Source organism: Dipodomys spectabilis, unplaced genomic scaffold, assembly GCF_019054845.1.
Source record: "Dipodomys spectabilis isolate Male_0828 unplaced genomic scaffold, ASM1905484v1 ptg000288l, whole genome shotgun sequence".
In the NCBI taxonomy this organism is placed as follows: Eukaryota; Metazoa; Chordata; class Mammalia; order Rodentia; family Heteromyidae; genus Dipodomys; species Dipodomys spectabilis.
The window spans coordinates 7,905,099-7,930,511 of NW_024870965.1; the positions used below are offsets into that span (position 1 = coordinate 7,905,099).

General features: G+C 48.9%; 1 protein-coding gene across 1 annotated transcript in view; it reads left to right on the forward strand.

Annotated features, from left to right (window-relative positions):
- The window catches only part of Acbd3 (acyl-CoA binding domain containing 3), a 35,034-nt gene extending 13,789 nt beyond the window's left edge, over nucleotides 1-21,245 (forward strand). The window contains exons 4-8 of the mRNA XM_042701278.1: nucleotides 2,200-2,358; nucleotides 5,424-5,598; nucleotides 8,753-8,939; nucleotides 13,237-13,521; nucleotides 19,345-21,245. Coding sequence (XP_042557212.1) covers nucleotides 2,200-2,358; nucleotides 5,424-5,598; nucleotides 8,753-8,939; nucleotides 13,237-13,521; nucleotides 19,345-19,556 — 1,018 coding nt within the window. The 3' untranslated portion in view covers nucleotides 19,557-21,245. The remainder of the gene's footprint in view (nucleotides 1-2,199; nucleotides 2,359-5,423; nucleotides 5,599-8,752; nucleotides 8,940-13,236; nucleotides 13,522-19,344) is intronic.
- Nucleotides 21,246-25,413: the final 4,168 nt, after the last annotated feature.

Genomic DNA, 25,413 nt, shown 5'->3' on the forward strand with positions numbered 1-25,413 from the left:
TCAAACTCCTGATTAGAACAGGTATTTATAGAATGAGTTTGGGGAGGGGAAGGGAGGAGACTACTTCCTTATGGCTTGTAAGGCACTTGTAGAAGAAACTACCTATCCATCTCAGTAGCATGACTTTTAGTAAACTAAGTTTCTGAACACAGTCCACCATTAACGCAACCATTGCTCCTCCCTGTCTATGTTTTGACACTGCTGCTGTCTGCCTTGAGCTTCCTGTATAGTCATTCTCCATTTCATAGTTTTCATGTTCTGCATGGTAGGTGCTGTATAGACAAACATTGGGTTTGGCTTCCAGGAGGCTTGTAACTAATTTTCAATGTTGGGGGAGGATCTGCTGAGTATGATGTTTATGTTAATGAGATTCCACTGTTGTTGTGAATAGGATTACCATGAACACATCTAGAAGTTACATTTGAAAGAACTTTGGCCATCTAAATTTTCTAGATACACAATAAGGCCAGTTTTTACAAATTACATTATATACTTTAAAAGCAGTTAGTTCTCTGTCTTTCTGCATTAAACTGGATGAAGAGTAACAGAAGAGAAACTGGAGGGAGATAATTTGTTAGTGCCAAGGAGGTGGGGTGGCTGGTCACGTTGGCATTCAAGGGTTCTTCCTGGCTGGCTCCTCCATATTGAAGGTTTCTTATGAGATCACACTGGCCTTGGACCCTCAGTTGCTATAGTCTGTTCCTACAAGTGCACTGCTTACACCAATCTTGAGGTGTGTGACAGAAAGCCTGGCAATGGGGGCTCTCACTTGTAGCCCTAGCACTCAGAAGGCTGAGATCTGAGGATTGTGGTTCATGAATTGTTATTTTATTTTTTGTCAGTTGTGGGGCTTGAACTCTGGGCTTGGGTGCTGTCCCTGAGCTCTTCAGCTCAAGGCTAGCACTCTGCCACTTGAGTCATAGCGCCATTTGGTTTTCTTTTTTTTTTTTTTGGTCGGTCATGGGGCTTGAACTCTGGGCCTGGGCTCTGTCCCTCAGCTCTTCAGCTCAAGGCGAGCGCTCTACCACTTGAGCTACAGCACCACTTCCGGTTTTCTGGTGGTTTATTGGAGATAGGAGTCTCACGGTCTCTCCTGCCCGGGCTGGCTTTGAACCGCGATCCTCAGATCTCAGCCTCCTGAGTAGCTAGGATTACAGGCATGAGCCACCAGCGCCCGGCCGCCATTTGGTTTTCTGTTGTTTAATTGGAGATAAGAATCTCACTGACTTTCCTGACTGGACTGGCTTTGAACCGTCATCCTCAGATCTCAGCCTCCTGAGTAGCTAGAATTACAGGAGTGAGCCACCAGTACCCAGCTACTTTTTAATTTCTTAAAAAATTTCAATTTATTATAAAAGTGATGAACATTCTTCTTTCTTCTTTCTTTCTTTCTTTTTTTTGTTGGTCATGGGGCCTGAACTCTGGGCCTGGATGAGCCCAAGGAGAATGTAGTGATGTGAGAACCGCAGACTTACTTCTTTACAGAGCATATACCATGTAGGAAGGGAGATGTAGGGTGTGTGTGTGTTTACATGTGCTAGGGATGGAACCTGGGGCCTTGTGTGTGCTAGGCAAGTGCTCTACCACTCAGCTACATCCCAAGTGCTGTGGAGCTTTTTCTCTAATGGGTAAGGCAGTTGGATTGCTAAATTTGTACATACATCTAACTATAACTGCAACAGGTATTATGAAGGCAAAGCTTTTTTTTTTGGCCAGTCCTGGGGCTTGAACTCAGGGCCTGGGCACTGTCCCTGAGCTTCTTTTGCTCAAGGCTAGTACTCTACTACTTGAGCCACAGCGCCACTTCTGACTCTTTCTGTGTATGTGGTAATAAGGAATCAAACCCAGGGCTTCATGCATGCTAGGCCAGCACTGCCACTGAGCCACATTCCAAGCTCAAGGCAAAGCTTCAATGCTGTCAATATTTATCTGTGAAGGTATAGGTATATCATAGTGATTTAAGGTAGTATCTTATTCATTGATACTTTTTTCTATTGCTATATAACAATAACTATTCTTCCTCATATAATCTTACGAGATTGACTCTGGTAAGCTTGTACTAATGGAGAGTATGTCTTTTACATTTTGATGGAGATCGCCATATTATTCTCTAGAGATTTTCACTAGGAAATGAAATTTAGGTTATTGAAAAAATAAGACTGACTGTGGAAGGGTCATTCGCTGTTCTTTACCACGTAGGAAGGAAGAGGAAGAGCGGAGGCGCCGTGAGGAGGAAGAAAAAGAGCGTCTTCAAAAGGAGGAAGAGCGACGGAGGCGGGAAGAAGAGGAGAGGCTGAGGCGGGAGGAAGAAGAGAGGCGGCGAACAGAAGAGGAGCGGCTTCGGTTGGAGCAGCAAAAGTAAGCTTGTGTGGCTGTAGAAGAAGAGGTAGGCAGGCCCAGTAGCCTGTGCTGGCCGTTCTAGCTCAGGAGATGGAGAACTGGAGGGGTGAGGGTTACATTCAGCCCAGGAAAACTCCATCTCCAAAATGACCAGCAAAACAAAAAGTCAGGCTCACCAGTAGAGTGCTTGCCTAGCATGAAGTCCTGGGTTCGATTCCTCAGTACCTCATACACAGAAAAAGCTGGATGTGGCACTGTGGCTCAAGTGGTAGAGTGCTAGCCTTGAGCACAGAGAGGCTCAGGGACAGAGACCAGGCCCTGCGTTCTAGCCCCAGGACTGGTCCAAAAAAAAGAAAGGTGGGGTTTGTGATTCAAGTACTAAGTGCCAGGGAAGCAGGCATGAGGCCCTGAGCCTTTTCCTTGTGTGTCTTAGAATTACTCTCTGATATCTCGTGTTAACCACGTTTCATCTTTACCAGCGACTTGATTGTCAAAGAGGAACACACTAGCAGGGTCTGCACTGGCTTGCAGAACCCAAGGACTAGAAGCAGAAACCCATGTTGCTCGGTTGCTGTGTCTGTCTCTGAGTCCATATGTCTGTATCTGGCTCCTCAGCCTATTTCTCTCCTTTATTCTTCCTGATATCTGCAGTGTCTCTGCTGTCACACACAACATAACTGGGAGTTTTATCATCTACTTTTCCACGTCTGACTGACAACACTTGTGTGGCCCAGATCAAGGCAGAGAACCTTGATGACTCAGTGTACATCAAGTGCTCATTCCTAGTCCCTGGTGAAGGACCCATAGGGGCTGGGAGAAGAGGAAACTAGCTGCCAGGATACACTGGTTAGCACCGTTCAATACTTTGAGAAGGATCCAGAAACTTAGGATCCATTGATTTCCTCTCATTGTTTCTGGTTAGTTTCTCAGGAGATGCTTCATTGCTAACTGCCTGAACTAGATCCAGGGCCTCATTCTGTTTTGAAGAAAGACCATGAATGCCTCTCTTTAAGTATGGTAAAATGCCCTATGTAGGTCTACTCTCATGCTCTGATGGGGGGTTTGTGAGATTTTATTCTTTTTTTTTTTTTTTTTGGTTCCAGTCATGGGGCCTGAACTCTGGGCCTGGGCGCTATCTTTCAGCTCTTCAGCTCAAGGCTAATGCTCTACCACTTGAGCCACAGTGCCACTTCTGGCTTTTTTCTTTTTGCTTATGTGGTGCTGAGGAATTGAACCCAGGGCCTCATGCATACAAGGCAAGCGCTCTACCACTGAGCCACCTTCTAAGGCCCCCCCCCCCCTTTTTTTTTTTTGGTCGCTTGTAGGGCTTGAACTCTGGGCCTGGGTGCTGTCCCTGAGCTCTTCAGCTCAAGACGAGCACTCTATCGCTTGAGCCACAGCGCCACTTCCGGTTTTCTAGTGGTTTATTGGAGATAAGAGTCTCATGGACTTTACTGCCCAGGCTGGCTTTGAACCGCGATCCTCAGATCTCAGCCTCCTGAGTAGCTAGGATTACAGGCGTGAGCCTCTGGTGCCCAGCTTCTCAGCCCCTTTTTTCTTTTCTTTTCTGTTTTTTTTTGTTTGTTTTTTTGGGTGCAGTGGTGGGGCCTGAACTCTGGGCCTGGGCGCTGTCCCTCAGTTCTTCAGCTCAAGGCTAGTGCTCTACCACTTGAGCCACAGCACCACTTCTGGCTTTTTTTCTTTTTGCTTATGTGGTGCTGAGGAATCGAACCCAGGACCTCAGGCATGCAAGGCAAGTGCTCTACCACTGAGCCACCTTCCCAGCCCTTTTCTTTTCTTTTTTTTTTTTGTCAGTTGTGGGGCTTGAACTCTGGGCTTGGGCACTGTTCCTGCGTTCTTCAGCTCAAGGCTAGCGTTCTATCGCTTGAGCCACAGTGACACTTCCGGTTTTCTAGTGGTTTATTGGAGATAAGAGTCTCTCGGACTTTCTTGCCCAGACTGGCTTTGAACCTCGATCCTCAGATCTCAGCCCTCTGAGTAGCTAGAATTACAGGCGTGAGCCACTGGTGCCCGGCTTCTTTTTTTTTTTTGGTTGATCATAGGGCTTGAACTTGGGGACTGGGCGCTGTCCCTTAACTCTTCAGCTCAAGGCTAGGGCTCTACCACTTGAGCCACATCACCACTTCTGGTTTTCTGTTGGTTTATTGGAGCTAAGAGTTTCACTGCCTTTCCTGCCTGGGCTGACTTTGAACCGTCATCCTCAGGTCTCAGCCTCCTGAGTAGCTAGGATTACAGGCGTGAGCCATCAACGACTGGCTCAGCTATTTATTTCTTAATAGATGGATTTGAGGTCTTCGTTAAAGGTCTCATAAATAAACAATCAAATATTGTTTCTCTGTGAAGGAACATAAAAGAATTGTAAGCAAAAAAAAAAAAAAAAGAATTGTAAGCAGTAGTATTCACTAGACACTATGTTAAAAGTTAAACTATACAACTTGTGGCTGGGGATGGGAAGGAAAAACCCGGAGAAAGCAAGAGAAGGGGTGACACTGTCAAAAAATAAATGTAGTCATTATCTGATACATGTAGCTGTAACCACTTTGTACATCACCTTTATAATAATAACAACATACCATTTATGATAACAGAATTAATAGTTTTCTAGAAGTTGTTCTCTGTAAGCCAGATGTGGTAGCATATGCTTATGCTTCTAGCCCTTGGGTGGCTAGGATATAGGATCACTAAAGCTCAAGAGTTGAGACCAGATGGGTACCAGTGGCTCACGCCAGACTGTCTACTACTGTAGTAGGTGCTTAGTTGTTACTAAGCAGCCTTGTGACTGGTTCTGAAAAGCTGTAGTATGGCCTGTAGTGAAGCACAGTGAATATTAGTAATTATAGTGGTATGCTTATTGTTTTCCATCCCAAATTCATGTTGAAAAACCTACATAAAAATAATCCACATTTTTTTCTTTCAGGAACACATACTGATTGGTACAGAGTACTAGCTAAGTCATTTTTATGAGTTTTAAATTGTAGGAGCAAATAAGGGCATCTTGCTGTGTTGTAAGAAGGCGCTTGCACTCAAACACCCCTGGAGTATGCGTTTGTTCCTGGTTTTAGGCAGCAGATAATGGCAGCCCTGAACTCGCAGACTGCCGTGCAGTTCCAGCAGTATGCAGCCCAGCAGTACCCAGGGAACTACGAACAGCAGCAAATTCTCATCCGCCAGCTTCAGGAGCAGCACTACCAGCAGTACATGCAGCAGCTGTACCAAGTCCAGCTTGCACAGCAGCAGGTACGACAGACAGCCCCGAAGTCCAGCCCCAGAGAAGGTGCTCAGTTCACTGGAACCCGAGTTCTTTTCTCACGGTTGCCAGTGAATTTTGCATTAGGGTGCCTCCACGGTGTAAACTTTTAGGTGAGGCACTAGGTAAATCTGTGCGTCTGGCAGTTGCAAGGAAAAACACTGTCAAAGCAACAGAAGATGTGTCTTAAAGGTGTGTGGGAGTTGTGTGGGCCAAATGTCATTACAGTGAGTCTGTTGTAGGCCCTGGTGGTCATCTTGGAACCCTGAGGACCTTTAGTTCAGGGACAGCCCTCAGGCAGGGCTTTGTCAGGCCCCACCGACTTTCCAGGGAGGCCCTTTCCCTAGCACCATTACCTAGCAATGACGCATTGCTGCATCATACCACACAGTGTTCCTGTTCTTCAGCTCCCGTGCATAAAATTTTGCTTCAATGTAGGAGAAACTGGTTTAGGTGGAAGAACATTGCAACTTTTAACTTAACTTTCCACTTACTGTTTGTCAAAACACCTGCATGGAGAAAAGTGTTACATTATCGATACTCCGCTAAGAGGACATGTTTTTGTCAAGCTCTTTGAATTCCTTGGAGATAGATACTTTCGTTTAAAAGACCTGTCCACTGGATGTGGTATGCTAGCCTGTAATACCTGCTAGTTAGAAGCTAATGCAGGAGTATCAAGAATTCAAGCTCAAGCTGGATTCTGGCAACACCCTGTCTCACAAGTCAGGTACTGGCAGACCACGCCTATAATCCTAGCTATTGAGAAGCAGGGTTCAGATCTGAGGATCACTGTTGAAAACCATCCTGGACAAATAGCAAAAAAAGCTAGAAGTAGAGCTTTAAAAAATAATTCTTTTCTCTCCAAATCTTTGGTGTCAATGAGAAGGGTTTTGTTTTTTTTTTTTTAAACAAAAAACCCTAGAGTTTACATAATCCACAAAAGGACCAAAAAAAGGGAAGCTAAACCGTAGTTCATTCAAAAAGTAATCAGAAGCCAGGCGTCAGTAGCACACGCTTGCATCCTGCCTCCTGAGGAGGCTGAGGTCTGAGGATCGTGGTTCAAAGCCAGCGGGGGCAGGAGAGTCTGTGAGACTCTTATCTCCTCAAATAAACGATCAGAAAACTGGAAGTGGCGCTGTGGCTCAAGCGGTAGAACGCTAGCCTTGAGCTGAAGAGCTGAGGGACAGCGCCCAGGCCCAGAGTTCAGGCCCCAGGACCTACAAAAAAAAGAGTAAGAGTATTTTTGAGGGATTCTTCTGTCTTCTTAACCTGAGATAACTTTTCATAGGATAGCTCATATACTTTATCTTGTTCTTGCATTGCTTTCACTTCATGAGGAGAAAACCAGTCTAGCACAACAAAGCCAGAATCTTTGAAATGAAGTTACTACATCACAGTTGAGGTTAGAATGGTGCAATTCGGTCTATCAGATTATCTAGTTGCCTCTGGAAATAGGTAAAATAGACAACTGAGGATTCAGCTTTAGAGAAGTGTTTAGTTGTATTCCAACCAAAGTTCTTTTTTTGACAGTTGACAGTGAATTTTACATGAAGAGAAATAACAAAGGGAACCTGTTGAATGATACCCAGACATTAAAAAAAATACAATGAATTTACTTACACACACACACACACACACACACACACACACCAAAAAAAAAACTGGAAGTGGAGCTGTGGCTCAAGGTAAAACACTAGCCTTGACCACAAAAGTTCAAGGATAGTGCCCAGGCCCTGACTTCAAGCCCCAGTACCAACACACACACACACACATACACATGCACATGTGTACAAAAACAGCCAGGCGTGATGGTACCGATCTGTAAGCTCAGCATCTGGGAGGCTTGGTTAGGGAGGTCTTGAGTTCAAGGCCAGTTGAGCTGCACAGTGAAACTCTGCCTTGAAAAAACAAGAGAAAGGTATTAGAAACAAGTCAGAAAACTTGTTACCAGGAATAGAGGTCCCAGGGCAATTACAGGTTGTAGGTTATTTCTTGATCTGCGAGGTAGTTACAGGGTTGTACTTGATTTGTAAAATTGATCAAGCTGTATAATTCACGTTTTGTATACTTTTTTTTTTTTTTTTTGTACTGGGGATTGAACCTAGGACACTGCACTTGCTAGGCAAGTGCTTTGCCACTGAGCTACATCTTAGCCTTGTGTTCATCATGACATTTATGTATGTATGTATGTATGTATGTATGTATGTATGTATGTATGTATGTATGTATATAGTCAGTCCTGGGGCTTGAACTCAGAGCCTGGACTCTGTCCTGAGCCTCTTTGTGCTCAAGGCTAGTGCTGTACCACTTGAGCCACAGTGCCACTTCCAGCTTTTTGTGTTTATATGGTACTGAGGAATTAAACCTAGGGCTTCATGCATGCTAGGCAAGCACTGTACCACTAAGCCACATTCCCAGCCCTGTTCATTATTTTTTTGAAGTTCCCAGAAGTTTTTTAAGTAGTAGGTATTTGAAGTAGCATTGATGCTGAGTGAAGGTACATACGCCTGTAATCCTAACTACTGAGGAAGGTAAGATTTGAGGATTGGGTTCCAGAACAGCCTGAGCAGAAAAGTCAGTGAGACTCTTACATCCAATTAACCAGCAAAATGACAGAAGTGGAGGTTTGGATCGAATGGTAGGGCACTAGCCTTGAGTAAAAAAGCCAAATGAGCATGTACAAGCCCCAATATCAGCCTTCTCCCCCCAGCTCCCCACCCCCCACACAAATCCAAAGGACTGGGAAGGTGGCTAGCATGCATGAAGCCCCAGGTTCAATTCCTTAGTACCACGTACACAGAAAAAGCCAGAAGTGGTGCTGTGGCTCAAGTGGTAGAGTGCTAGCCTTGAGCAAAAGCAGCTCAAGACAGGCCCCAGGTTTAAGCCCTAGGATTGGCAAAAAATAAAAACAAAACACATGTTATTGTGCTCAATTTTTCCTTTAATAGTTTTAATTGAGATTATTTTACTTTTAGCTGTCAGTTGAAATTTTACTAGTAATATTCATTATGGATAGGATAAAAACATTAAATGCTTTGTTAGTAATTTATTGGAGGAGAATGCTTTGGTGGGGCAGAAACATATGACTAATGTCCAAACGTTAGCCCTCCAGGTCAGTGTGTCTCACTTTCTCTTGATTTGTAGGCCGCATTACAGAAACAACAGGAAGTAGTAGTGGCTGGGTCCTCTTTACCTACATCCTCAAAAGTGAATGCAGCTGTAGCAAGTGATATGCTGTCAGTTAATGGACAGGCCAAAACCCACACTGACAACTCTGAGAAAGAACTTGAGCCAGAAACTGCAGAAGAAGCCCTGGAGAATGGACCAAAAGGTATGGTTTGGCCTACATCTTCCTATCTAGATGCCAGAGTGCTGACTGCACGAAAAGCCAGTCTGAAAAGGGGGAACTCGCCGTGAGAGCGTGAGATTCTGAGACCCTTAGACTTGTGTGGAAGACCAAGTCAGAGGTCTTGGGGGAACTCTGAAGATGTAAGATAGCCTTCTGTCTTTGCATAGGTAAACTTTCTAAAGCTGTGTTACACATTATACTCAAATTTAGAATCTTAAAACCACAACAAACATTTCATATTGCATAGTTTCTTAGGTCAGGAATTCAGGAGCAGTTCAGCCCAGTGGTTCTGGCTGAAGGTTTGTCCATGAGTTTTCAGTCAAGGTGTCGGCCAAGACTGTGGTTGTGAAAAGCATGCTGGACTGGAGGGTCTGTTCCCATGGTAGCTGTACTGGCTGTGCCGCTCAGCAGGAGCCTCCTAGGGTGGCTGGAGCCCAGAAGCACTCTACCATGGGTTTGCCACGGGGCACCGTCTCTGAAGGGGATGAGGCAGAATGGCAGTGCCACGTCTTTTGTTTTTGTTGGTCGTTATGTAGCCCAGGCTGGCCTGAGCATCTGTGTAGTCCAGGTTGACCTTGAACTCAGGATCTACCTACCTAAGCCTCCCAAGTGCTGGGATTACAGGTTTGTGCCTGCGTACCCAGCTTGGTAGTGTTTTGTTTTGTTTAGCTTTCATGCCCTGACTTTAGAAGTAGCACATCAGCATTTCAATCATACTCTACTGGTCATAAGCCACTGGAGGGAAGGCTCACTGACCATCTTAGAGGTGGGCTGGGAGGTATTAGGATATGTTTCTGAGGCTGAAGAACTCAACATTTTCCAAAGCTGCAGTGCTTTCTGTGGACAACTTGTTCATCCATCAACCTCTTCGTCAGTTCACTAGACATTTTCTGGGTGTGTTTATACAGCGATGACTAACTCTCGTTAAGTGTACATTGTGGCTCTGGTGGGAAAGGGATGCATTCTGTATGGGAATATGCAATGTGTGAGGGCGACCTCCCTGACACGGCCGAGAGGGCTGGACTAGAACAGGAGTTGAATAGAGAGGGTCGGGCTCAGTGGGGAGCGGGTTTCACAAATCTTCCTGGCCAGAAAAAGACCTGGCTCAAGGGATGCAGTACCTGCCTAGCAAGTGCAAGGCCCTCATCCAGACCCTGGCACAGCTCCACCCTCCACCCAAGACCCCATCCAGACCCCCAGCACCACCTCCACCCAAGACCTCATCCAGACCCCCAGCTCCACCTCTACCCAAGACCCCATCCAGACCCCCAGCACCACCTCCACCCAAGACCCCATCCAGACTCCCAGCTCCACCTCTACCCAAGACCCCATCCAGACCCCCAGCTCCACCTCCACCCAAGACCCCATCCAGACCCCCAGCTCCACCTCCACCCAAGACCTCATCCAGACCCCCAGCTCCACCTCCACCCAAGACCTCATCCAGACCCCCAGCTCCACCTCCACCCAAGACCCCATCCAGACCCCCAGCACCACCTCCACCCAAGACCCCATCCAGACTCCCAGCTCCACCTCCACCCAAGACCCCATCCAGACCCCCAGCTCCACCTCCACCCAAGACCTCATCCAGACCCCCAGCTCCACCTCCACCCAAGACCCCATCCAGACCCCCAGCACCACCTCCACCCAAGACCCCATCCAGACCCCCAGCACCACCTCCACCCAAGACCTCATCCAGACCCCCAGCTCCACCTCCACCCAAGACCCCATCCAGACCCTGGCACAGCTCCACCTCCACCCAAGACCCCATCCAGACCCCCAGCACCACCTCCACCCAAGACCTCATCCAGACCCCCAGCTCCACCTCCACCCAAGACCCCATCCAGACCCCCAGCTCCACCTCCACCCAAGACCCCATCCAAGACCCCCAGCACCACCTCCACCCAAGACCTCATCCAGACCCCCAGCTCCACCTCCACCCAAGACCCCATCCAGACCCTGGCACAGCTCCACCTCCACCCAAGACCCCATCCAGACCCCCAGCACCACCTCCACCCAAGACCTCATCCAGACCCCCAGCTCCACCTCCACCCAAGACCTCATCCAGACCCCCAGCTCCACCTCCACCCAAGACCTCATCCAGACCCTGGTACAGCTCCACCCTCCACCCAAGACCCCATCCAGACCCCCAGCTCCACCTCTACCCAAGACCCCATCCAGACCCCCAGCTCCACCTCTACCCAAGACCCCATCCAGACCCCCAGCTCCACCTCCACCCAAGACCTCATCCAGACCCCCAGCTCCACCTCCATCCAAGACCCCATCCAGACCCTGGCACAGCTCCACCTCCACCCAAGACCCCATCCAGACCCCCAGCACCACCTCCACCCAAGACCTCATCCAGACCCCCAGCTCCACCTCCACCCAAGACCTCATCCAGACCCCCAGCTCCACCTCCACCCAAGACCTCATCCAGACCCTGGCACAGCTCCACCCTCCACCCAAGACCCCATCCAGACCCCCAGCTCCACCTCTACCCAAGACCCCATCCAGACCACCCCCAGCTCCACCTCCACCCAAGACCTCATCCAGACCCCCAGCTCCACCTCCACCCAAGACCCCATCCAAGACCCCCAGCTCCACCTCCACCCAAGACCTCATCCAGACCCCCAGCTCCACCTCCACCCAAGACCCCATCCAAGACCCCCAGCACCACCTCCACCCAAGACCTCATCCAGACCCTGGCACAGCTCCACCCTCCACCCAAGACCCCATCCAGACCCCCAGCACCACCTCTACCCAAGACCCCATCCAAGACCCCCAGCTCCACCTCCACCCAAGACCCCATCCAGACCCCCAGCTCCACTCTCTGCCCTCCACCCTCCACCCACGGAAGGGTTTGTAGCAGTGAGCGGAGCACTCTGGAGGCCTGCCGCATGCCTCATTGCACACAGATGCTCTTGTAGAGAGACTGTACCCCTTTTCTAGTGTGAGTGCTTCTCACTTGTCTGGGTTTTTCTTTTTTAGCTCCTTCAGAAAAGCCCCTGAAACGTGGGGACCTTTAACCATGGTTCAAATCATGGTCAAGGCCTTTTTTTTTTTTCTTGGGTCCGGTCGTGGGGCCTGAACTCTGGGCCTGGGCGCTGTCCCTCAGCTCTTCAGCTCAAGGCTAGTGCTCTACCACTTGAGCCACAGTGCCACTTCCGGCTTTTTTCTTTTTGTTTATGTGGTGCTGAGGAATCGAACCCAGGGCCTCAGGCATGCAAGGCAAGCACTCTACCACTGAGCTCCCTTCCCAGCCCCTGGTCAAGGCTTTTTTGTTGGTTGTGGGGCTTGAATTCTGGGCCATGGTGCTGTCTCTCAGCTCTTCAGCTCAAGGTGAGCACTCTACCACTGGAGCCACAGCGCCACTTCCGGTTTTCTGGTGCTTTATTGGAGATAAGAGTCTCACGGATTTTCCTGCTGGGGCTGGCTTTGAACTGTGATTCTCAGATCTCAGCCTCCTGAATAGCTAGGATTATAGGTGTGAGCCACCAGCACCCAGCTGACTTTTTTTTTTTTTTCAAACAGTAATATATTCTCAGGTGGGGGCTGGGAAGGTGGCTCAGTGGTAGAGCGCTTGCCTTGCATGCCTGAGGCCCTGGGTTCAATTCCTCAGCACCACATAAGCAAAAAGAAAAAAGCCGGAAGTGGCGCTGTGGCTCAAGTGGTAGAGCGCTAGCCTTGAGCTGAAGAGCTGAGGAACAGCGCCCAGCCCAGAGTTCAGGCCCCGCGACCAGACCAAAAAAAAAAAAAAAAAAAATCTCAGGTGCAGGTCTCTTCCTTGCTAGGATGTTTTCCCTGCTTCCATTTAGGAGTTTCTAAGGTCCTTCTTAAATTGCCATGTGAATTAGACGGTTTAAAAAAAAAAAAAAGGGCTGGGAATGTGGCTTAGCGGTAGAGTGCTTGCCTAGCCTGCACACAGCCCTGGGTTCAGTTCCTCAGCACATAAACAGAAAATGTCAGAAGTGGCGCTGTGGCTGAAGTGGGAGAGTGCTAGCCTTGAGCAAAAAGAAGCATTATGGACAGTGCTCAGGCCCTGAGTTCAAGCCCCAGGACTGTCTCCCCCCCCCACCCCCACGCCGCACTGGAAAAAAAAAGCCCAAACCACTTGAAAGGTTAGGGATTCCACCTGTAGCCTGCTCAGTGCAGGAAGCTGGGGGGATTTCGGGAAGCTTTCTGTTGCCTTGACTGTGGAGTGCACGAGTTAGGGCCCCTGCGCCAGGGTGCTGCCTGCAGGACAAAGGATTTTCTTTTCAACTCTAATTCTTGTTGTCTTTAGAATCTTTTCCAGTGATTGCAGCCCCATCCATGTGGACACGACCACAAATCAAAGACTTTAAAGAGAAGATTCGGCAGGATGCGGACTCTGTGATCACCGTGGGCCGAGGGGAAGTGGTCACTGTCCGGGTCCCCACCCATGAGGAAGGATCCTATCTCTTCTGGGAATTTGCTACAGACAGTTATGACATTGGGTTTGGGGTGTATTTTGAATGGACAGACTCTCCAAACACTGCGGTCAGCGTGCACGTCAGTGAGTCCAGTGATGATGAGGAAGAGGAGGAAGGTAGGGCATGGTGGGCGGGTGATACCAGGCAGTGTGTTGGCAAGATGACACTTTACACACAAGGAGGAACTCGGCTGTAAAGGCTGTGGACAGGCTCAGGCCTGAGCATGATTGCTTCTGCGTGCAGGGAAGTACGTTTAGCAATTTGCTATGCTGCTTGCTGAATGCTGTTCAGTGTCCAGCCTTGTATATTCAAAAACCAAATGCAAGAGATCTGTATATTCAAAAACCAAATGCAAGAGATCTCTTTGAACAATGTTTTTATTTTGTGTAGATTTTTTTTTTTTAATGTCTCAGTCCTGGAGCTTGAACTCGGGGCCCTGGCGCCATCCGGAGCTTTTTTTTTTTTTTTTGTAGGTCGTGGGGCTTGAACTCTGGGCTTGAGTACTGTACTTGAGCTCTTCAGCTCAAGGCGAGTGCTCTACAGTTTGAGCCAGAGCGCCACTTCCGGTTTTCTAGTGGTTTATTGGAGATAAGAGTCTCACTGACTTTCCTTGCCTGGGCTGGCTTTGAACCGAGATCCTCAGATCTCAGCCTCCTGAGTAGCTAGGATGACAGGCGTGAGCCACCGGCGCCTGGCTCTCCCTAAGCTTGTTTGCCCAAGGCTAGCACTCTACTATTTGAACCACGGCTTCACTTCCAGCCTTTTTGATGGTTAGTTGGAGATTAGAGTCTCCCAAGTAGCTGGGACAACAACAACACCAGCGGCCCTTTCACTTTGAGAAGCTTTGTGGGGTTTTTGTTTCTGTTTTTGTTTTTGCTCATCCTAGGGCTTGAACTCTGAGCCTGGGCTCTGTCCCTTTGCTCAAAACTAGCACTCTGACCACTTGAGCGTCTTACCACTTGAGCCACAGTTCCACTTCTGGCTTTTTTTTTTTCTTTTTTTTTTTTTTGTAGTTTAATGTAGATAAGAGTCTCAAGAACTTTTCTGCCCAGGCTGGTTTCGATCTGCAGTTCTCAGATCTTAGCCTCTTGAGTAGCTAGGATTCTAGGTGTGAACACCAGCACCCAGCTTCACTTTGAAACTTTCAAAGGAGCAATAAGAACTTCTGTCAGCCCTTAAATGTATTTAAATTATGTTAGGAGAATAGCTTCATGGATTATTATTCTAAAATTTTTAATGTCAGGAAATTTACCAGGCCATCCCAGTGAAATGAATTTCATTTGTTCTCACTTTGGAAACCACTGTCTTGCTGGAGGAGGGGCTCTGTCTTCTGTGCTGCGTAGAGAAGGCAGGTGTGAGCTGCTCATCCAGGAAGTGTGCTGTGAGACACACTGCTCCTCGACACGATGTGCTTCCTCCTGTTGCCACTCTGCTCCCTGCCTGCTGAGCAAGCACTCGCTGCTGGCCGGCCGGGGTGACGGTGGTGTGGAAGCACCTCTCATTGGCTCAGCTCCTTGGGGTGTACTTGTATGCCAGGTGCCTCAGAAACAGTGCCCAGCTTCAGGCACGGAAGGGCGGTGTGTTTGCCAACCATGGTGTCAGAATAACGATTCACAGAGCTACTCTGGGAAGTCTCATCAGCTCTATGGGTGGTAGATAGATGTTCCCTTCTATTGGAAGCTCTCAGGCCCTCAGGTGTGTATGGGGACATATCCACAAGGTATGCCTTAAGCAGTTCTTGAAATTTAAGTCTTTTGTCCATCCTGGGTTTGAACTCTGGGCCTGGGCGCTGTCCCTCAGCTCTTCAGCTCAAGTCAAATGCTCTACCACTTGAGCCACAGCGCCACTTGGGTTTTCTAGTGGTTTATTGGAGATGAGAGTCTCACGGACTTTCCGAGATCCTCAGATCTCAGCCTCCTGAGTAGCTAGGATTATAGGCGTGAGCCACTGGTGCTTGGCTCATTAGTGTTTATATTTTATTGTTGTTAAGTCAGGTTGTAAGTACTATGCTTTTTGGTCATTGTCTCCCTTCCCATCTTTCTCCCGTTTGCCTCCTCCCATCCCTGCCCTGAAGTTACATAGACAATGTTCGTTGAGTATAATGACTGCATTTGCTCACCCTCCCTTCGTTCCTGCACAGCCCCCCTCATCCCCAAAACACGTTTCTTTTTTCTGGTATTCATTTTGTGAAACAGTTCGTCAGTTGTTCGGAGGAGTTACACTATTGGACTCTTCCCCTAAGTACACCGTCCTGCGGTCAGCTTGTGTGAATTAGATAAAGTTCCATGCATAAGAAAAAACACGCACTATATGTCTTTCTGAGCCTGGTCTGTCCATTTCCCTGCAAATGACATATAGATGAGTGAAGTTCCATTGTGTATATCTGCCACATTTTCTTGATCCGCTCGCTCATCCATTGTAGGGTACCTGGGCTGTGTCCATAACTAGGCTCTTGTGACTAGTGCAGCAAGGCACATGGGTGTGCAGGTGTCGCTGCTGTGTGCTGGCTTGTGATGCCATAGGTAGGCCACAAGGGTAATGGAGCTGGATCACAGGTTGGCCAGTGTGCCACCTGTCCTGCTTCCTTAAGAGCAATCTTCCCGCTTCCCCTTCTGTGGGTCGTGGGCCTGAACTCGGGCCTGGGCGCTGTCCCTCAGCTCTTCAGCTCAAGGCGAGCCCTCTACCACTTGAGCCACAGCACCACAGCGCCACTTCGGTTTTGTGGTGGTTAACTGGATAAGAGTCTCACAGACTTTTTGGCCCGGGCTGGCTTTGAACTCAGCCTCCTGAGTAGCTAGGATGATAGGCATGAGCCACTGGCGTCCAGCTCTCTTCTGAAATTTCTGCTGCTAACGATTTGGGGTTATTGATACTGGGAAGAATGCTGGTAAAAGTAGCAGGGACCATTTCTGTGTAGGTAGCAGGGACCATTTCTGTGTAGGTGAGTGTCCTTGACCTTAGCTCTAGTATATCTTGCTCAAAGATGGCAGAGTCTACTCTGTACCTGTACCACTCCTAATTATAAAATGATTTCCACTTAAGCCAAGCCTTTTTTTTAAAACATTTGTTTCTGTCTTTAGTTTTTTATTTTAATGAGCTTTTAATTGTATAAACATTATGTAACCAAAGATAACAAAAACTTTTAGGATACTTTTTTTTTCCTTTTTCTTTTTGTTGTTCATGGGGCTTGAACTTTGGGCCTGGGCACTGTCCCCGAGCTCTTCAGCTCAAGGCTAGCCCTCTACCACTTGAGCCACAGCGCCACTTCCACAAAAACTTTTAATATGTAGCATATGAGTAAGAACGAAAATACTTAGCTATGTTAAAAAACAACAGTGATGTTGGGAAGATGGCTCAGTGGTAGAGCACTTGACTTGCATGCCTGAGGCCCTGGGTTCGATTCCTCAGCACCACATAAGCAAAAAGAAAAAAGCCAGAACTGGCGCTGTGGCTCAAGTGGTAGAGCGCTAGCCTTGAGCTGAAGAGCTGAGGGACAGCGCCCAGGCCCAGAGTTCAGGCCCCACGACCAGACCAAAAAAAAAAACACCAAAAAAAACCCCAACAGTGTTTCAAATGCTTTCCATTTTCTTCCAGTATCACCATTATTTATGTCTAAGCAAAAATTGCTTATTACTAATGAAATTAAGTCCCAATAGTAGACAGAGTGGCAGAAAGAGCCCTTCCAAGATTCTTTTTTTTTTTTTTTTTTTTTGTCGGTCGTGGGGCTTGAACTCTGGGCCTGGGCACTGTCCCTCAGCTCTTCAGCTCAAGGCGAGCGCTCTACCACTTGAGCTACAGCGCCACTTCCGGTTTTCTGGTGGTTTATTGGAGATAGGAGTCTCACGGTCTTTCTTGCCCGGGCTGGCTTTGAACCGCGATCCTCAGATCTCAGCCTCCTGAGTAGCTAGGATTACAGGCGTGAGCCACCAGCGCCCCGGCCCTTCCAAGATTCTAAACCTATTCTTGAGTAGGGTATGGAGTTGCTCTGGACTGAGTGAGGGCTTCCTACTTGTTCACATTCCTCAGTGGCATTGACAAGACTCACCCGGAAGACATGTCACCAGAATTTACTCTGCCATGGTGGAGACCTGAAAACTTTTCATCTTCTCTGTTGAGATCCCTTTACCTGTTTTCCGTGAGACTGCTGAGTTAATATCTTAAACTGGGATTTTTTCCCCTGACACTAGAGTTTGAACTCGGGGCCTAGAGCTTGCTTGCATCACTTGCTCAGCTGGTGCTCTGCCAGCTGAGCTGTGCCTCCAGCTCAGTTTCTTGCTGTTGATGAAAGTGAGGATCTTTCTGCCTGGTCCTCCAGATCTCAAGCTTCGGAATAGTTACTGTTCCAAGTGTGAGCTGTTGGTGCCCAGTTACACAGACTTTGAAGCTGTGTGGTTTTCTCATTCCTGCCGGCTTCTAGAGATGTTTCTTTTCTGACTTCCTGTCATCTGTGCCCAGAAATTACTCCCTGGGAGAGTCTGTGTTAAGCTTACTCAGGATCTCCACTTAGGACACCACTGGATTAAACAAGCATGATGGAGATCACTGTACTATAGTACCTCTGAAGGCCTACCTCTCTACAGCAGTTTCCATTTGTTTACTTTGTTTTTATTTATTTGTTTGTTTTTGCAGTGCTGAGGGCTGTCTTGTACTTGCCAGGCAAGCACTTTTCCACCCAACGAAGTCCCTAACTCTTTATATTTAAGACATTCAGAAAATGGTAGCCCTGGGGCTGGGAAGGTGGCTCAGTGGTAGAGCACTTGCCTTGCATGCCTGAGGCCCTGGGTTTGATTCCTCAGCACCACATAAGCAAAAAGAAAAAAGCCAGAAGTGGCGCTGTGGCTCAAGTGGTAGAGCGCTAGCCTTGAGCTGAAGAGCTGAGGGACAGCACCCAGGCCCAGAGTTCAGGCCCCATGACCGGACACAAAAACAGAAAATGGTAGTCCTTACAAGCTATGGTCTGCTTCCTGAGACTGATAGCCACTCTTCTTGTCCTTACTCTGAAGTAGCCAGGCACTGGTGGCTTGAGCCTTTAAAGCCTAGCTAAGCTACCCAGAATACTGAGTGAGATCTGAGAATCACAGTTTGAAGCCAGCAAGAGCAGGGAAGTCTGTGAGATTCTTATCTCCAATTAACTACCCCCAAAAATGTGTCAGAAGTGGAGCTGTGGCTCAAGTGTTAGATGAGTAAAAAAAAGCCAGGCACTGGTGGCTCACTCCTGTAATCCTAGCTACTCAGGAGGCTGAGATCTGAGGATCGCAGTTCAAAGCCAGCCCGGGCAAGAAAGACCGTGAGACTCTTATCTCCAATAAACCACTCAGAAAACCAGAAGTGGTGCTGTGACTCAAGTGGTAGAGCACTTGCCTTGAGCTGAAGAGCTGAGGGACAGCGCCCAGCCCAGAAACCCCACGACTGACAAAACAAACTCAGGGACAGTGCCCAGACCGAGTTCAAGCCCCAGGACTAGCTCAAAAAAAGAAGTTGGTCTCAAAAATAGGACAAGAACAGGCGAGGCAGACCACCTTCACTGCCAACTGCCCACCCCTGGGCTCCCGGCCCCGCCAAGCACTGGCTCACGGCAGGCCCAGGGGCTCTGAGCCATACCTTGGCGGTGGTTTTTGTTTTTTGCCAGTCCTGGGGCTTGAACTCAGGGCCTGTAGCTTCCTTTGGCTCAAGGCTAGCACTCTAACACTTGAGCCAGAGCACCACGTATGGCTTTTTCTGCTCATGTGGTACTGAGGAACCCAGGGCCTCATCCATGCTAGGCAAGCACTTTGCCACTGAGTTACCTTCCCAGCCTCCTGGGGTGTGCGTGCGTGCGTGTCCACGTGTACATAAAATGGGGAATGGACTTAGAGAATTCGGAAAGGAAGGAGTTCAGTTGCTTGATGACAAAGGTGGTTTTCCTCTGTTGTTTGACTTGCATCTGCTTTTCCTCACAGAAAACATCACCTGTGAAGAGAAAGCCAAAAAGCATGGCAGCAAGCCCGTGTTGGACGAGATCGTGCCTGTGTACCGACGGGACTGTCACGAGGAGGTCTACGCTGGCAGCCACCAGTACCCAGGGAGAGGCGTCTACCTCCTCAAGTTTGACAACTCCTACTCCTTGTGGAGGTCCAAATCCGTCTACTACAGAGTCTATTATACTAGATAAAGATGGTGTTACAGAGTGGAGTCTAGGCTTGGGCGAAGATGGCATTTACTTTCTTTTGGCTTTGGTGGAACACTGGAGTTGTGTTTCTCCTATTCTTTTTGGTCTGATGGTATGAACTCTTGTTGAGAGTCAGGATTTTCTTGAGACTCTTTAAGCAGTAATGCTCAGGGGCTAGAGGGTCCCTCTGACTCATTAGTCCCTGGGTGCTGACCAGCATATGCACTAGTGGATGCTTAAGTTACAGGAGCCCCGTGTGAGATACTCAGTCACCAGAATACACTTGGCCAGCGCTGGCTGACTGGCTGGCGGTTTACGCGCTGCCTGCCCGTGTGTCCCCCAGGGCCCATAGCTGCAGCGCTGTCTAGGTTGACATGCTTGTTGGTAGTCAACACCCTGTGCAGGGGCGGGGATCAAACTCAAGACCTCACACAGTGTACTGGAGAGACAGACAGTGCCTCAGTCTTGTTCTGAACCACCCAGGTTATTTTTGCTTTGAGGCAGCTGTCGAGTTACATACATTACAGAGAATTACTTTCAGAGATTGTCTTAAACTTAGAATACCCAAACCCAGTAGATAATGGGAGTTTGTGGACACATAGAACACCTCAGACCTCTTCCTTGCAAGTCTCCACCAGCTCAGGCCTTTTCATTCATATCACACTGCAGTCAAAGCAAAACACGACAGCTCAGATGGAAAGTTTTCCTCACCAAGTGTACAGTTAGGGTTTTGTACACACAAAGTAGCACCTACTAAATTAAAAGCTGTAAAATCATTTCCGTGTGATTTGTCTTTGGGGAGTGCCAGAGCGGTGGCAGCGACCACATTGCCCTTGCTCCCGAGGTGGAGCTCCCCACCAGCCCAGCAGGAAGCATTAGCAATGGAAAAGCGTACACCTGTGCTCAGACTGTAGAGCTTTAATCTGTAGCATGTCTTCACTGACGGGAAGAGGTGCATCTTTTGTGTTTATATTTTTACTGAAAACAAACATGGATTAATTGCTTCAAATTTGTGTAAGTGGTAAGTTTAGAAAAGGAGGGTGATGTGGATGGAAAATGACAGACGGCTGTGTGCACTTAGCATTGTTATTTTGTGTTACTGAAAGACTTAAGAGTTTTACATTTTCAAATTGGAAGTAACTTCTTTAGGAACAAATTGACCGGCTACTTGTACACAGCTCACCACGTACTGGCTGTTTGACTTTTGTATGCTGCATTTATGTTTGTTTTTTTTTCTAATAACCTGGGTTTTTGTACGTATCTGTTTTCTTTGTTCAGAAACTGAATTATTTTCTCCCAAGTAGTGCTTAATTTGTGTTTTTGATTCTGATTTAGTCCTGGTCCTGGTGTCCACCCTGTTACATCTAACACCTTCGTTGAGCCGCCCACAGCTCTCTGCATACAGTGTAACAGAGTTAGGTACTTCCTGACTTCTCTTTTAAAAGAGAAAAACACTGTATTTAAAATGTAAAATAAACTTTTGAAAAGCAGGCACTAATACATATTTCTTGCAGCCTTTGATCATACTTTTCCTTGCGTGTGTGGGGAGCATCGCCTGTCACGTGTTCATGTCTGAACACGTTTGATTTTAAATTTCTCATTGCCTTTGGCTGTTGATTAGTACAGTACAAGTGCTATTTCGAAAAGATCTTGAAAGTAATATATTTAACCAATTAAAGTGTTCCTCTGTGACTTGTTGGTGTGTCATTGATGCCGACCCCTGCAGCGCTGTCGGGGTCTCCACGTGGAGAGGCGGCAGCAGGTGGAAGGTGAGCTGCTGCTTCTCGGTTGAACACAGGATGGCTTTTGTGGCTGGCAGAGCGCTGTTACTGATAGTCACGTTGCTGTTGATTTTGTGATGTAGCACATGGTACCCCAGTCCTGTGTGCCTGCCGACCACATGTGTAAGTCAGCTGGTCAGTCAGGATAGATACTACTGTGTGCCCTCTAACATGGCCACACTCAATCTCCATACCACCAGTGGAGTCTGAGAGTGCTGCTTTTTCCTGTTAGTACTCAAATTACCAAGACTTCTCTGAAGGTCAGCCTGATAGCTGAAAAATGAAATGAAATTGTACTTTCATGTGGTATGGTGTTTTTTTGGTGTGTGTGCGCCAGTACTGGTGCTGGGCACTGTCCCTCAGCTGCTCTTGCTCAAGGCTAGCACTCTACCACTTGAGCCACAGCGCCACTTCGGGCTCTTTCTGCGTATGTACTACTGAGGAATCAAACCCAGGGCTTCATGCATGCTAGACCAGCACTCTACCACTGAGCCACCTTCCCAGCCCAGATTGGGTATATTTTTGTGTGTGTGTGCCAGTCCTTGGGCTTGAACTTAGGACCTGGGCACTTTCCCTAAGCTTTTGTGCTCCAAGCTAGTGAGTACTCTACCACTTGAACCATGGCTCCACTTACGACTTTTTTTAAGCCGCTAATTGGAGTTATGAGTCTGATAGACATTCCTGCCCTGGCTGACTTTAATGCACACCTCAGACCTCAGCCTCCTAAGTAGCTAGGATTACAGCAGTGGCTGAGACACTGGCACCAGGCTTTTTTGGTTGATTTTTACTTCATATGATTTGAGTTATTAGGTGAATTCACTCTCGTGGTTGAAGAGTTACATGTTACCTATTCATCCCTAAGGTATACCCTACCTAGTTCTGATGTTCACGTCCTTTGGCATTAGTATGGCCACCATCGCTCCTGGGTTTTCCTTGCTTTGAGTCAAGTTTTCCCTGTGCACCCCATATTCGTCTAAAATACAGTCCTGTGCCTCTGCTACCCAAGTCCTGGGGCTGCAGGGCTATGTCGCCAGCCCCACTGAAGTTTACATGAATATCTGTAGGTGCTTTTTCTGCTAACCTATTATGCCTGTGTGTGCATGTGTTTGTGTGTGTGTGTGTGCGTGCGCGCGTGCTCGTGTGTGCACGTGTTCTAAGGATCAAATCAAAGGCTTTGCGCATCAGGCAAGCACTACTGATGAGCTACAGCTCCTACCCAGTTCTATTTAAATATTCACATGGATCTCATACTGGGTGTTTTCCTTTTATCTAGTCCTACCATTCCTTTCTCTTCATTACAATAACTGTAGTATCGGTTCCAGTGTGTGGCCAAGACGAGTTCTGTGGTTGCTCATTTTTCCTCGTTCCCTTGTTTTTTGGATTCCTGTCATCCTTCGCTGCCTTATTTGAGGTGAGTGTTCTGATTCCATTTACCTCTCCTGTTGACTTATTCTTTGGTTTTCAGGAGTTAGTACTTGTTTAGTGCTTCTGCTAGGATTCATGAACATAGCACAGAATTCTTTCAAATATTGATAATGCTGTATGTACTGTATAGAACATTACAAGAGTGTATTTTTTTTTTATTGTAAAGCTACAAGAGTGTATTTTTGTCTCACTGGTTTATAGATTTTTCTGGTGTTTAGAGACAAGTTTATGTTCTATCTCCACTCCACTCCCCCCCAAAAAAAGTTTGATGTTAAAATGCGTTGTGGGTAAGGGGTCTGCGCTGGCGCAAGGATTCCTGTCTGTGTTGGGGTGCAGGGCACTCCCCTAGCAAGCAGATGGCCAAGTGGTGTCCAAATCCGAGCTGCTGGACCCCCGACCCCATGTGCAACCCCGACCGCTGTCCCCGCACTGCTCTGCTCCTGTGCAGGTTGGCGGGGCGAGCCGGGGGGAACCGGCCTGGCTTTGTGAGACAGAGGGCTAGTAGGGACCCAAGCCTGCCCGCCCCAAAGAGAAGGTGAGGCCTAGTTCCTACTTCCTTGCTGCAGGCAAGTGCCTGACTCGCCGGGCCTCCGTGTGGTGCTGACCCAGAGCCAGGTCCTGAGAGGCCTGTGCCACACAGGCTGCCCTGCCCTGCCCTGCCCTGTCCTCTGTGAGGAGGACTCGGCCCTGAGAGGCTGGCTGGAAGCAGCTGCCACAGCCTGACAAGAGCCAGGGCTGGTAGGGCACCACGGAGACATGGGTCATAGCTGCAGAATTTCCCCAGATCACAATGGACGTGGAGGTGGATATCGTCAGAGCATGTGAGTGTATAATGTGTACAGTATTCAGAAGACAGAGTTGGGCGAGGCGTTCCCTGCCCGCCACCTGTGCCGGGGCTGCTGCGCTGGCATGTGTGGGGCACTTGGCGAGGCGCAGAAGCCCAGACGCAGGGGCGGGGAAGGGGCTCAGCGGTAGAGCGCTCGCCTAGCACTCGTGAGGCCCTGGGAATCAACCCCGTACCACATACACAGAAAAGGCTGGGTGTGGCACTGTGGCTCAAGTGGTAGAGTACTAGCCTTGAGCCCTGAATTCAAGCCCCAGGACTGGCCAAAACCAACAAAAACAGCCGCCCAGACATGGTGAGCTCCTGCCGGCGTGGGTGCTGCCTTGGCGGTGAGCCATGCCTGCTGTGGAAGAGCAGCGGCGGCTGCAGCTCAGCCCCCTCTGTGCCCAGGGCAGCCCCGACTGCCATCCTCTCAGGTTACACACGGGTTCCCTGGGAGCCCGGCCCTCTGCACCTCCTCCCGGTGGCCTCTTGGGGTTGGTCAGCATGTGGCTGTGTGCACTTGGGTCTTGTTGGGAACTAGCACCCCCTGTGAGGTAGTGACATGACAGTACTTTGCCAGGGACTGGGGTGGGGGGAAGGTCTCCACCTAGCCAGTGGCTCACATCTGTACTAGCTACTCAGGAGGCGGAGACCTGAGGACTGAAGCTCAAAACCAACCCCGGGCAGGAAGATCTGTGAGACTCTTATTAACCAGAAATAGCACTATGGCTGAAGTGGTAGAGCACTCGCCTTGAGCTGAAGAGCTCAAAGACAGCACCCCGGCCCAAAGTTCAAGCCCCAGGACTGGCAAAAAAAAAAGTTTTCGTGGAGGCAGATGGGGCACAGCTGGGTGTGGGCGCTGCGCCGTCCCTGCTCCGTCACAGGTCAGTCAGCTTGTTCACCTTGGCTGGACCTAGCACCCAGACAATCCTGCTGTGCAGCCTTACACCGAGGGCGAGACACGCCAAGACCTGGCTCCTGGGCCACTCAGCATGGGGGCTGGGGAGGGGTGCATGGGGGCTGGCGTCCATCTTGAGATGAGTGGTTTCCTTTGTAAACACCTTCGTGCCCAGAGGAGTCCTTTTCTCCAGTGTTTCCCACAAGAGAAGCGTCTTTCTTCAAGATACCCTTGTTCAGTTCCCACAGCACATTAGGTATGCAGGCAGGCCCCCAGAATGAGCTATCAAGCCACTCTCTTTCTCCCCCCCTTTTTGCTAAAAGTCACTGTTGGGGTGGGAGTATGGGGCTGCGTGCTTCGGGTCATTGGGCTCTGGGATCCTGGCTGTGGGTTCCCTCATGGTCTGATCTCTCAGGTGGAGTTCAGTGCCAGGGAAGCCTGGAGCCCCACAGGCTGGGGTCCCGCCGGGGCCTGAAGCTGAGCTCAGGTCCTGCACATAACAGAGGTCAGGCCTGGGCCCCCGCATACCCCTCAGAGCTCCGGGCTGCTGTCTCCTGACCACCCGCAGAGGGAGGGTAGAGCTTTCAAGCTAGAGGTGGCCTCAGTGAATGCCTGCCTCCCTTCCTGCCCTCCCCCATTCTCCCTTACAATCCTGAGGGCTGCCACCTTGCATGTGGTTCCTCTAAGCTAGAGCTGAGGCTCTAGGGGCTGGGACTGGTTAGCAGAGCCTGTGCCCTGCACACAGGGCAGCGGCAAGCAGCTACTCCCTGGACCGCCATCCTGTGCCAGCCCCAGCCGGGGGCTGGTAGACAGCCTCATGTCCCTCCTGGAGTGTATGTGTCACAATTGAAATTGCTGTAGCCCAAGTGGCCTGGACCTTGAGTTCCTCCCAACCCCAGCCCCCCAGCACTGGGATTATAGGTGAGCACC